This window comes from Bos taurus, chromosome 1, assembly GCF_002263795.3.
Source record: "Bos taurus isolate L1 Dominette 01449 registration number 42190680 breed Hereford chromosome 1, ARS-UCD2.0, whole genome shotgun sequence".
Classification (NCBI taxonomy): Eukaryota; Metazoa; Chordata; class Mammalia; order Artiodactyla; family Bovidae; genus Bos; species Bos taurus.
In genome coordinates, this window is record NC_037328.1 from 9,479,194 (window position 1) to 9,491,779 (window position 12,586).

Sequence of the window (12,586 nt, forward strand, 5' to 3'; positions counted from 1 at the left end):
CTCTTTTCCTTTCTCCTGGGTGTTATGAAGCCAAGCTCAGGTCAGATACGTTTACATGTGACAGATGGGCTGTGTGATATCTGCAAAGGGACTGCAGAACTTGAGTGCTCAAGAGGGAGAAAAGATGGAAGCATAATCAGCCTGGGATCATGCAGCTTCTTTAGCATCACACAGTTCTTTAAAGATGCAAAGTCAGAGTGGACACAAGGTGAACCATGATTCAGTGGTAATTGACAGATACACACAGTTATCAGAAGGTCCTTGCAGCGTGCCCAGTACTTCAGGTGAATATTCAAACCCTCTGGGCTTCTCAGGTGGCTCAGGGGTGAAGAATGCACCTGCCAGTGCAGGAGATGCAGAAGACACAGGTTTGATCCCTGAGTCAGGAAGATGCCCTGCAGGAGGAAACGGCAACCCACCCCAGTATTCTTGCCTGAATAATCCCATGGACAGAGGAGCCCATGGCGGGCTACAGTCCATGGGGTCAAAAAGAGTTGAACAAGAATGAGTGACCAAGTACACACCTGTTCAGATCCTCTAGTGCTGGGGGCGCAGGGGGCAGAAAAGGTGGATTGTTTAGAATTGGAATCGCATTGCAACTTCAGAGTGTTCAACATCTGTGACCGTGTTAAACTCAGAGGTGATCATGTTTTATCTGCAATGACATTTCCACCGAGTCATTGCATGCAAGTGATTTCTGAATGTACATTTTGAAAATTGTCCACTCTTCTGAGTAAAATATCTCCTGTTTTCTATTTTAGACATCAAGCCACGGCAACTGGGGGTCCTGGGGGTCCTGGGGCCAGTGTTCTCGCTCGTGTGGGGGCGGAGTGCAGTTTGCCTACCGCCACTGCAATAACCCAGCGCCCAGGAACAACGGCCGCTATTGCACAGGGAAGAGGGCTATCTACCGCTCCTGCAGCGTCACGCCCTGCCCAGCTAACGGTACGCAGCTCCCAAGTGTCAGCAGCCACCATATGTCAAGCGTAATGTGTATTCTGGGGCTTCTTTGGTGGCTCAGTGGTAAAGAGTCTGCCTGCCTATCCAGGAAACATGGGTTCAATTCCTGGGTCAGAAAGATCCCCTGGAGAAGGGAATGGCTCCAGTATTCTTGCCTGGGAAATCCTCTGACAGAGGAGCCTGGTGGGCTACAGTTCATGGGGTTGCAAAAGAGTCAGGCAGGACTTAGCAACTAGACAACAACAATTTTATTCTAGCCGTCATCAATAGGAGAGGCTGAAGAAATATTCTGTTAATCTTGTACCACACTGTTCCACCAGTGTGCAAATCAGTAACAAATACATGAGTGGTTTTTAAATTATTATCATAAACAGTTGAGTATTCTGGGAGTAGGAAAAAGTAATTGCTATTTTCAACTCTGTGGATAAAAATCCTTCAACACTGGTGTGTCAAGAGACTGTAGAAAAAAAACCAGCATCTTCTCCTTAAAAGTATTTACATGAATAAGAATGTATCTGAGTTTCAGAACAGAGTAATAATGTGCTTTTTTTATTTTTAGGTAAATCTTTTCGTCATGAGCAGTGTGAGGCCAAAAATGGATATCAGTCTGATGCAAAAGGAGTCAAAACGTTTGTGGAATGGGTTCCCAAATATGCTGGTGTCCTGCCCGGAGACGTGTGCAAACTGACCTGCAGAGCTAAGGGCACTGGCTACTACGTGGTGTTCTCTCCAAAGGTAACTGCTCAGACTGTCCAGAAACAGTGGGCGTCCTTGGTGGGAAGTACTTGGTAGGATGGAGGCTGCACATACCAAATGTAAACAGTCATTATTTGAGGGGTGGCTAGATATTGGAAGGTTTTATTTTCACCTCTGTAATTTCTATATTTTCAAACTTGCTACAGTGAATCAAAAGGATTTTGTAAACAGAACAAGTAAATGTTTTAAAAGCTATTTTTTGAAAAAGCGTAACTGTCAAGAAGATGAGTTGTGACCTTAACTTCAAAATAGCATTCCCTAGGTACATTTGTAATTTGTCGTGTCTGACTCTTTGAAACCCCATGGACTGTAGCCCATCAGGCTCCTCTGTCCATGGGATTCCCAAGTATACTAGAGTGGGTTGCCATGTCCTCCTCCAGAGGATCTTCCCGACCCAGGGTTCAAACCTGCATCTCCTGCACTGGCAGGCAGGTTCTCTACCACTGAGGCACCTGGGAAGCAAAGATAAATATAAAGGATACTTAAAGTTTGTATTCCCTCCTAGATGGAACGACTACTTCTCAAAAGAATACTTTTTCATATTTTTAGCACAAATTATATTTGTAAAGGGGACTATAAAACAAGAAAGTTGTCTATTTTTTCTGTGTTTTATTGAAGAATTCCATTGGTGATTCATGAAGCAGGATGTCAACATCATTATCCCTGACTGAGACTTTAAAATGTCCTGCATTTTTAATATGAATCAATGTCCCTCTAGATATACACATCATAATATATACATCCTTTATTTTCCACAGAAGAGCATTTTCTAAATTACTGAAGTTTCACTTCTCACAATCAACATTATGCTATGGCTTAAAATACGGTTTATCTAATTTGTAAATAGATGTGATATTTAAAACCACCTCTGTAACAGATATTCAGATATTTATGACATATTATTGAAAAATAAGTTAATGTCCCAGTTATGTACATTTTAAAACATTTCATCTTTTATTGCAAAATAAAACATTTTCTTTTAAAAATATTATATAAAAAATAAAAGCAAAAACCATTATCTGGAAATATAATCATTCAGAGAGTTGTTAACCTGTTGAAGAATATCCCACCCCAATTAACACACATCCACGTGTTCATATACTCACAGACATATATGACAAGAGTTTTGTTTATACACAAATACAAAATATGTACATTTATTTGTATGACTATGTGTGTTACATACACAAACCACTAAGAGGTCATATATATACTATTTTATAACTACCTTTTTCAATATACACTAATTCTTTTTTTCAAAAATATGCAGTCTCTTCCAGTAAGTACTTTTCTCAGACTTCCCCAGACTCCTTTTTTTACACATTTGTTTCTATTTGGGGCTTCCCTGGTGGCTCAGTGTGAAGAATCTACCTGCAGTGCAGGAGACACAGGAGACTCGGGTTCGATCCCTGGAGGAGGGCATGGCAACCAACTCCAGTATTCTTGCCAGGACCATACCATGGACAGAGGAGCCTGCTGGGCCATGGACTGTGGGTTTGCAAAGAGCTGGACACGACTGAAGCAACTGAGCATACATGCACACATCTCTATTTCAGCATCTCACCATTTCACACAATAGGGAATGCTTTCCAACATGACAAGGCTGTGCGTGTCTGGCGTAGATTTTCAATTTTATGACAGTAATAACAAGTATGCAACCAGAAAGGATGCCCACATTCTTGAGCCTGCTCAAATCCTGCTCTCCCTCTCTCCACACAAGTGACAAACAGTCCCACATACTGGGTGAAATATTCTGCAATAGAAAGACAAGACTATACCATGGGGACTTATCACAGACACAGAAATGGAGATGAGGACTTTGGATCTCCTAACACATTCAGATTAAGCTCAAGAGAGAAAGAAGAAAGAAAGGGCATAACCCTGATTTATCCCAGTTCATCTTCCTGCCAATATGTCAAAGATTTTCTACTCAATACTCCTGGAAACCATGGCTTTTTTTGGGGGGGTGGGGGTGGTGTTTGTTTTTCTTCTTTGGGTTGTTTAGTTTCTGATATAAAATCTATTCCAACCAAACTTAAAAGTCCCAAATTAAAACTTGATTTAATCAAAGAAACCACATATGCAGACCCAGTATTTCCCATCGCTAAGGTGTTTCTCATTATTCAGGTGACCGATGGGACAGAGTGCAGGCCATACAGCAATTCCGTGTGTGTCCGGGGGAAGTGTGTGCGGACAGGCTGTGACGGCATCATTGGCTCGAAGCTGCAGTATGACAAATGTGGCGTCTGTGGAGGAGACAACTCCAGTTGCACAAAGGTGGTCGGAACCTTCAATAAAAAAAGGTAATGTGAGAGAACCACCTTTAACTGACCTGAACAAGACTTTCAGTTCAGTCACTCAGTTGTGTCCAACTCTTTGCGATCCCATGGACTGCAACACACTAGGCCTCTCTGTCCATCACCAACTCCCGGAGTTTACTCAAACTCATGTCCATTGAGTCGGTGATGCCATCCAACCATCTCATCCTCTGTCGTCCCCTTCTCCTCCTGCCTTCAATCTTTCCCAGCATCAGGATCTTTTCAAATGAGTCAGTTCTTCGCATCATGTGACTTTAGACTCTTACAAAATTGATAAAGGAGGACTCATTACATCCTAAGCTATCTGTGGGCATGTTACCCACCAGGGTTCTTGGCCTCCTCTAAGCAATAGAAATTGACTAGAGGGCATACAAGAAATTCAAGAAAAGCTTTACTGGGGCCCATACAAAGGGAAGCAAAACAACAAGCAACAGGTCCCCTTGCTTGCTCACTCCCCTGAGGAGAGAGAGCTCATTCTTTATATGGGATGAGTAGGAATGTGTCCATGGGTTGGCCAGAGGGGGACCTAGGTATTTTGCCCACCCTTCTGGTGGAATGACTCAGAGGGTAAAGAATCCGTCTGCAATTCGGGAGACCACAGGTTCTATCCCTGGGTCGGGAAGATGCCCTGGAGAAGGGAGAATGGTTACCCACTCCAGTATTCTTGCCTGGAGAATTCCATGGACAGAGGAGGCTGGTGGGCTACAGTCCATAGAGTTGCAAAGAGTCGGACGCAACTGAGCAACTAACACTTTCACTTTCTGGTGGTGTAGAGTGAAGGGGGGCAGGCACAGTACCCTGTTTTTTGCTCCATGCTCTTCAAAAGTGGCGGTTGGGTTTTTTAATCTCTTCGTATTTTGGGGGCCCAGAATTTGCCCCAGCTACACACAGTCGATCACACATGCAGTAATTTTTAGTCCCATACAGTTTCCTTGAGTTTTGTTGCTGGAGGAGAGGTGTGTCCAGGTGCAAGCATTGCAGCACTGCAGCAAAGCGTCCCAGATCCCAGGCCTGTCTCAGAGGAGGTTTAGCCAGCCTCCCCTTATTAATGCTTTATGAATATGAGAAAGGAAGGCAAGGATGTGAAATGAGCCCTGGCTGCCAACTGGAAACTTGTGGCACCTCTCAAAGCAGATGGAATCACAATGGCCATGGCCCCAGGTTTTTTAGAGTGCGAAAAAGGCAAAGACAAAAATCTGTGACATTCCACTTGAGCCATACCTTGCAGATCTGTTATTCCTGAAACGCAATTTAGGAAGAGATGACTGGTTTCCATCTTAACTACTTTTTTTTTAAACAAATAAATTCTCTTTGGGCTATATTTTTCCTGAGAAAACATTTCTCAAACCAAAATGTAAGTGATCTGCAGTGGTGTAGAGGGCAAGCCTGTTTTTGAGTGCACTACCCTGGTTTCTATCTACTCTATGAAGCATAATATCTGTTTCCTGCTCCCTCTCATGGTCCTTGATTACACTCTTGCTTTAAAAATGTAAGTTTAAAAAGTAACCAGTTTCTGGCATGAAATATTATACGCTCGGCTAGGATGACTGAGTCAGCTAAAGAGTCTGCAGGAATGCAGAATTGTTTTTCCTCTTCCCCAGACTACCCTTATGCTATGTGGTATTGGTTTGATGGGGCTTCCAGGTGCCACAGTCGTAAAGAACCTGCCTACCAATGCAGGAGATGCCAGAGACACGGGTTTGATCCCCGGGTCAGGAAGATCCCCTGGAGCAGGAAATGGCAACACACTCCAATATTCTTGCCTGAAAAATGCCATGGACAGAGGAGGGTTACAGTTCCATGGTGAGCTACAATCCATGAAGTCACAAAGAATCAGACACGACTGAGTGTGCACACACACTCACACACATACATCAATCAGGTGCATCTGTATTCCTGATGTATGTGCTGTGTTGTCTGTAACTGGAGAGGAATATACAAGCCAAGTCAACAAGAAGCATTTCTTAAAACAAATCGCATGCCATGGTAATGTAAAAAAAACTAAATGTGATTTTTGATATGATAAAAAATGTATGGCTGGAGAATTTATTCTGTATTAAAATATTCATTCCTAATCTTGTTGCTAGTGATATTATAATTATTCATCTAATGGTGTTGGACCATCTAGGTCAAAAAGCCTGCAAGTCCAATTATATTCTGCATTTCAGTATATTTCAAAGCTGCCGGCACCTTAGAAAAGATCCCATCTAATGTTTTGCTTTATAAATGAGGGATCTGGGACTCTGAAACTTCAGATTTACGCAGTTTTCCATGACTGGGGAATGCCAAAGTAAAGGCTATAGTTTAGGTCATAAAAATAGGATGCACAGGCTATTTGTTAAAAAAAAAAAAAAAGAGAGAGAGAGAGAGAGAGAGAAAGAAGGAAGGGAAAAAATTCAGAACCAAAAAAAGAAAGAAAATTATTTTTTAAAAAATAGCTTACGTACTATATGCTATGTATTCTTCCCACATCAACTTATAAGACTCTTATAATGCTAGATTTAGCTTTTAGGTTTTTTATGTATTTACAGCAAATAAACACGTATTTGCTGTCACACAAAAAGATGAAGGTATTCATGATAGCAACAAGCAGGATGCACCATAAATCCTTGCAAACTGATTTGACCAAGATTAGAGTTTGTGATGCAAATGATCTGTTTGAGTATCCTGAATAAATTACCTTGACATAGTTGACTGAGAAAAAGGAACATTGATATTGGAGCTGGATTGCATATATTCCAGTTCCAGTTCCAGTTCCAATTCCAATGTTCCTGGAATATTTGCAATCCAGCTCTGACTTAGTAATTCCCTAGCCATGTGGTCTTGAGGAATCACTCAACTTTTTTCCTACTAACATCCTTGAAAGTAGAATGCAAATAATAGTAATTATCTTGCAAATAAATGTTTTCATGAGGATCAAATGAGATTATGCATATTAAAATATTTCACCAAGTTCAAAATTCTTCAGGAACATGATCCTAATTTTAATTCACTCCTCTCTCAGTTTCTTCATGTCACTAAAGGGCAAGTCAGTCCTTCTACTGCCTAGGTCTAAAACTTTGAGCCGTCTTTCACACCTCATGTTCTGTCACACCCCACATCCGTTCATCTGCAAATCCGCTCAGTCCTACTTCCCAGGTGTGTCCCAGAACCTGGTTGCCCCTCACCACCAGGAGGGCAAGCACCACCATCCGGTGGTCATCCTCTTTGGCTGTATCAATCCCGCAGTCTTCCCAAGGGTGGCTTCCCAGCCCATGGGTCTTCATGGTCTCTTCTTACCTGAGTCAGATGGTGGCATTCTTGGGCTCAACTCTTCAGTGGCTGCCAGCTCACTTAGAGTCAGTGTACAAGGCTGTTTTGTAACCTGGGTGATGCCAAAAGCTTTGGTCCCTGCCCTGCTCTGAGTCTCTTCTTCCTTGGCCTCTTCTCTTGTTCTGCTCTAACATCCTGGACTTCCCAACTTCCCAACGCTCTTCAAACAAGGCAAGCAGGAGCACGGGTGCTATTTCCTCTGCCTGGAACAGTTTTTGACAATGAATATAATCAATGTTTCCTCTAAAATTCCTTTAAATGTCTGCTAAATATAACCCCCATTGCTCCCAGGCAGTGACTTCCTTAAATTAATTGGAGGGTCTCTCCCCTTCCTCCTTGTTCCGCTGTCTTCTTACTCTCCTCTCTTCTCCACAGCTCTTATCAACAGATATAGTCACATAATTTTATTTGGGGGTCTAACTCCCCCACTCCTGCTAGAATGTCACTTCCATGACAGCATGTGTAATATGTAAGAATGCATGTATTCCGTCATGGCAGGTGCTGTTCTTAGTACTATGGAGAAAGCCCTGGACACAAGAAGATTCCTTTTGTAAATAGGTTCATCTGTACCATTTTTCTAGATTCCACATATATGTGTTAATATAGTATTTGTTTTTCTCTTTCTGACTCCATTCTGTATTAGACTCACTAGGTCCATCCACGTCTCTGCAAATGGCACAATTTTGTCCCTTTATATGGCTGAGTAATATTTGTTTATATATATGTACCACATCTTCTTGATCCATTCCTCTGGACATTTACGTTGCTTCCATGTCCAAAATGGGAAAGAAATCCAAAAAAAAGGGATATTTGCATAAAGAAAAAAGAAGATTCCTTGCCCTGCCATCCACACTTCATACTTCATACTTACATGAAAACAGCTGCGTTCATTCATGGTGACCAAGGAAACTGGTTAATGCCCAGAGTTCAAATGATACCAAGCAGGGTGAAAGAAAACAAATAAGGAATAAAAGGAAATCCTATTTTACTGAAGCATCAAGAAATCAGCGCACAAATCTTCATACTGCCCAGTGCCTTGAGCTGCTCAGTCTGGAGACCTGCATGGGCTGAGTTCCCAGTGATTCTCATGAGTATGAGTCAGACTCCAAGAACAAGGATTAAAAAAAAAATCTGTGCTGCCTGATTCTCTCAACCGACATTCTTTACTTTCTTGACACTCTGTTTGGTATCACTTAAACTCTGAACATTACCAGAACATATTTTCATTTAACTGTTAGTAAGTTCAGCTGATTGAGCTAAGGGTTCCATGCACAGACACCTGGTGAAAGGAGCAGAAATTGGGAGTCAAATCTCCTAGCGCTGCCACTGGTTAACTCTAGTGAACTTGGGCAAATTACTTTAATATATCTTCCCCGATAGGCTTTTTTTTTTCCAAACATGTACTTGAGTTTTGTTTAGATTTGCAGTGTAATTCATTTACACATTGAATTTTTCTGCTTTCTCTTTTTTTTAATTTATTTGTTTTTAATTGAAGGATACTTGCTTTGTAGTATTATGTTGGTTTCTGCCAAATATCAACATGAATCAGCCATGAGTAGAAATATGTCCCCTCTCTCTTGAACCTCCCTCACCATCCCACCCATCTAGGTTGTTACAGAGCCCAAGTTGGAGTTCCCTGAGTCATGTAGCAAATTCCCATTGACTATCTATTTTACACATGGTAATGTATGATTCTGTTGTTGTTGTTTGGTCACTAAGTCATGTCCAACTCTTTGCGGCCCCATGGACTGTAGCACACCAAGCTCCCCTTTCCTTCATTATCTCCCGGAGTTTGCTCAGATTCATGCCCAATGAGTTGGTGATTCTAACCATCTCATCCTCTGCCACCCCCTTCTCCTTTCGCCTTCAATCTTTCTCAGCATCAGAGTCTTTTCCAATGAGTCGGCTCTTCTCATCAGGCAACCAAAGTATTGAAGCTTCAGCTTCACCATCAGTCCTTCCAGTGAGTATTCAGGGTTGATTTCCTTTCAGATTGACTGGTTAGATTTCCTTTCAGTCCAAGGGATTCAAGAGTCTTCTTCAGCACTACAGTTCGAAAGCATCAGTTCTTTGGCGCTCAGCCTTCTTTACGGTCCAGCTCTCATCCATACATGACTACTGGAAAAGCCATAGCTTTGACTAGATGGACCTTTGACGGCAAAGTGATGTCTCTGCTTTTTAATATGTTGTCTAGGTTTGTCATAGCTTTTCTTCCAAGGAGCGGGCATCTTTTCATTTCATGGCTGCAGTCACTGTCGACAGTGATTTGGGGCCCCCCAAAGTAAATTCTGTCACTGCTTCCACTTTTTCCCCTTCTATTTTCCATGAAATTATGAGACCAGATGCCATGATCTTCATTTTTTTAATGTTGAGTTTTAAGCCAGCTTTTTCACTCTCCTCTTTCACCCTCATCAAGGTGAAAGGCTTTTTAGGTAAGATGGAATATTTTTCTCCTGGCTTTGTTTGAAGCCATTGTAGAAACATCTCCTTTCTTACTATTAGACACTTAAAAAAAAAGATCCTGTGACAGAATTTAATCCAAAATGTACTACATAAATAAAGTTAATAAATCAAATTGAATAGGTAAGCCATATAGTCAACATTGCATCTTCTCTCTTCAAGACAGTAAGACGTTCTGCCACCTGCCTGGCCATCACTGTAGATCAGATGCCCAGTACAAAGGGGCCTTCCCTGGGAATAAGCCTTCTCTCCAACTCAGAGGAAATGCTTGAGTGGGAAACACACTTGGATTTTCCATATATGGATCAGTTGCCCCATATCCTCTAAACTTGAGTAAGAATTTGAAAGTAAATAAGTAAATTTCACACACATTAGTCAAACTGCACAAGCAAAGTATTTGTTTATATTTAAATAGCTAGGAAGCTAAAACATATGGAGACATTAATTACTTAGACAAAGATTTTGGCAAAAGATGCCTCCTCTGCACTGGTGTAATGCCTTGGTGCTCAGTTAACTTTCATCCTAACCTTTTCTGCAAACTTATGGATATCAGAGCTACTTATACCTTTGCCCACTTTCCTGAGCAGAAGATGGATCATTAGAAATCTATCTCATTTGTTGCTCATTATAAAAGCCTCAGTCAGTCCACCATAAAGTTTTGCAGACCCTAATAATTCTGGGAAACTTGCTAAGGCATTAATGTTTCTTTTTTTTTTTCCCCCTTTTGATACCACTAAGCTGTGGTTACCCAGTTACAGAATTTTATGTTGTATTTTCTGTCCTGCCCCAGCAAATCCAGAGTGTAAGGTAGAAACAGAATCAGAGCCTCTATGCTGTCTCTGGTCTAACAAATAATTAAGCCCATGGTTTCTCAACTAGTATGCGCATTGGAATGGTGGGAGAAACTCCAAAAGTACTGCTGCCTCTGACCCATCCTGAAAGATGAGGATTTAACTGCCCTGGATTCAGATTTGCAGGCTTTGAACTTTTTCAAAGATCCCCATGTGATCTTAATGTGCATACAAGCTTGAGGAACGTTAATTGAAAGATTTCTGTGAGATTAATTGAGGGTAGATTTTTGTTGGTTTCAGTTTATGTGTATCCCATTTTGTGCCAAAAAGAACATAGAGTAGCTTTGTAAATTTTGAACATAATAAAAATGTATACAGGACATCCCTTCGTGGTTCAGTGGTTAAGACTGTGCTGTCACTGCAGGGGGCATAGGTTCAATCCCTGATCAGGGAACTACAATCCCTCATGACTCCTGGTGTGGCCAAAAATAATAAGAGAAAATTAAAAAATCCTGTTGTTTAAAGAAATGTATACCATATGATAGTCTAACTATAATTTTATCTTGTTATAAGAAAACCAACATTTGAAAACAATTTTAAGCTTTAATAAATTGAAAATTTTAAATTTTAATACATTAAAACTGCACTAAGATAAGGTAATGTATGAGTGTTAATCATTCAGTTAGTGTCCGACTCTTTGTGACCCTATGGACTGTAACCCACCAGGCTCCTCTGTCCATGGAATTCTCCAGGCAAGAATATTGGAGTGTGTATCCATTCCCTTCTCTCCATTCCCTTTGATACCCACCCAGGGATGAAACCCGGGTCTTCCACACTTTTAGAGAAATTCTATTTGTGCATCTATTTGTTAAGCGTCTTACTTATTTTTTTTTTTCCTTCCTCCTCCCTCCCCCACCCCGCCCCCCATTCCTTCTCTCTCCCCTGCCGGACATCCTTGCTTTCCAGTAAGGGTTACACTGACGTCGTGAGGATCCCCGAAGGGGCGACTCACATAAAAGTCCGCCAGTTCAAGGCCAAGGACCAGACCAGATTCACTGCCTACTTAGCCCTGAAGAAGAAAAACGGTGAGTACTTGATCAATGGCAAGTACATGATCTCCACTTCAGAAACCATCATCGACATCAACGGGACCGTCATGAACTACAGCGGTTGGAGCCACAGGGACGACTTCTTGCACGGGATGGGCTACTCAGCCACCAAGGAAATTCTCATCGTGCAGATTCTTGCCACAGACCCCACGAAAGCCCTTGATGTCCGCTACAGCTTCTTCGTTCCCAAGAAGTCGGCTCCAAAAGCAAACTCTGTCACCAGCCAGGGCAGCAATAAAGTGGGCTCGCCCACCCCGCAGCTGCAGTGGGTGACGGGCCCCTGGCTTGCCTGTTCGCGAACCTGTGACACGGGCTGGCACACCAGGACGGTGCAGTGCCAGGACGGGAATCGGAAGCTGGCGAAGGGATGTCTCCTCTCCCAGAGGCCTTCCGCGTTTAAGCAGTGTTTTCAGAAGAAGTGTTAGCCCTGTGGTTATGACCGTCTCCAGGGACGGCTGAAAGGATGGCTCGCGGATGCAGGCGTGGTGAACACAGGGTCCACCTAAAGCGCAGAAAGTCACACCCTGCCGTGTCATCGTCAACGAGGAGTCCGATTATGGGCAGAATCTGCCCTCAGCGACCAAAATGAAGGTGTGCACTGCTTCGTGGGACAGTGGTGACCTTGAAACGTGGCAACACTTGCGAGTTATTGAACATCCCCTGGGCCGAGGAGATTGCAGAAACACGGATGAATGTAGAATCAGGGGACATTCGAAGATGGCCGAGCAGGCTCTCCCTCTTCACCTACCTCTTATAGAATGTCTTCAAAGGCATCATAATCATTTTCATGCATATTATTTACACAGCAGCTTATTTTTATTGTTTGTAAATACATTCTTCCTTGGTATGTCACTTTATATCACTTGGTTCTATCAAAATA

At 42.2% G+C, this 12,586-nt stretch overlaps 1 protein-coding gene across 2 annotated transcripts in view; it reads left to right on the forward strand.

Annotated features, from left to right (window-relative positions):
• ADAMTS5 (ADAM metallopeptidase with thrombospondin type 1 motif 5) overlaps positions 1-12,131 on the forward strand; it is a 50,307-nt gene extending 38,176 nt beyond the window's left edge. The window contains exons 5-8 of one of the 2 annotated variants that reach the window (XM_024993812.2): positions 762-945; positions 1,520-1,695; positions 3,844-4,019; positions 5,636-7,346. In XM_024993812.2, coding sequence (XP_024849580.1) covers positions 762-945; positions 1,520-1,695; positions 3,844-4,019; positions 5,636-5,666 — 567 coding nt within the window. In that variant the 3' untranslated portion in view covers positions 5,667-7,346. Of the gene's footprint in view, positions 1-761; positions 946-1,519; positions 1,696-3,843; positions 4,020-5,635; positions 7,347-11,563 lie in introns of those variants that run through there. The other variant, NM_001166515.1, reaches the window with a different exon arrangement.
• The last annotated feature ends 455 nt before the right edge of the window (positions 12,132-12,586 follow it).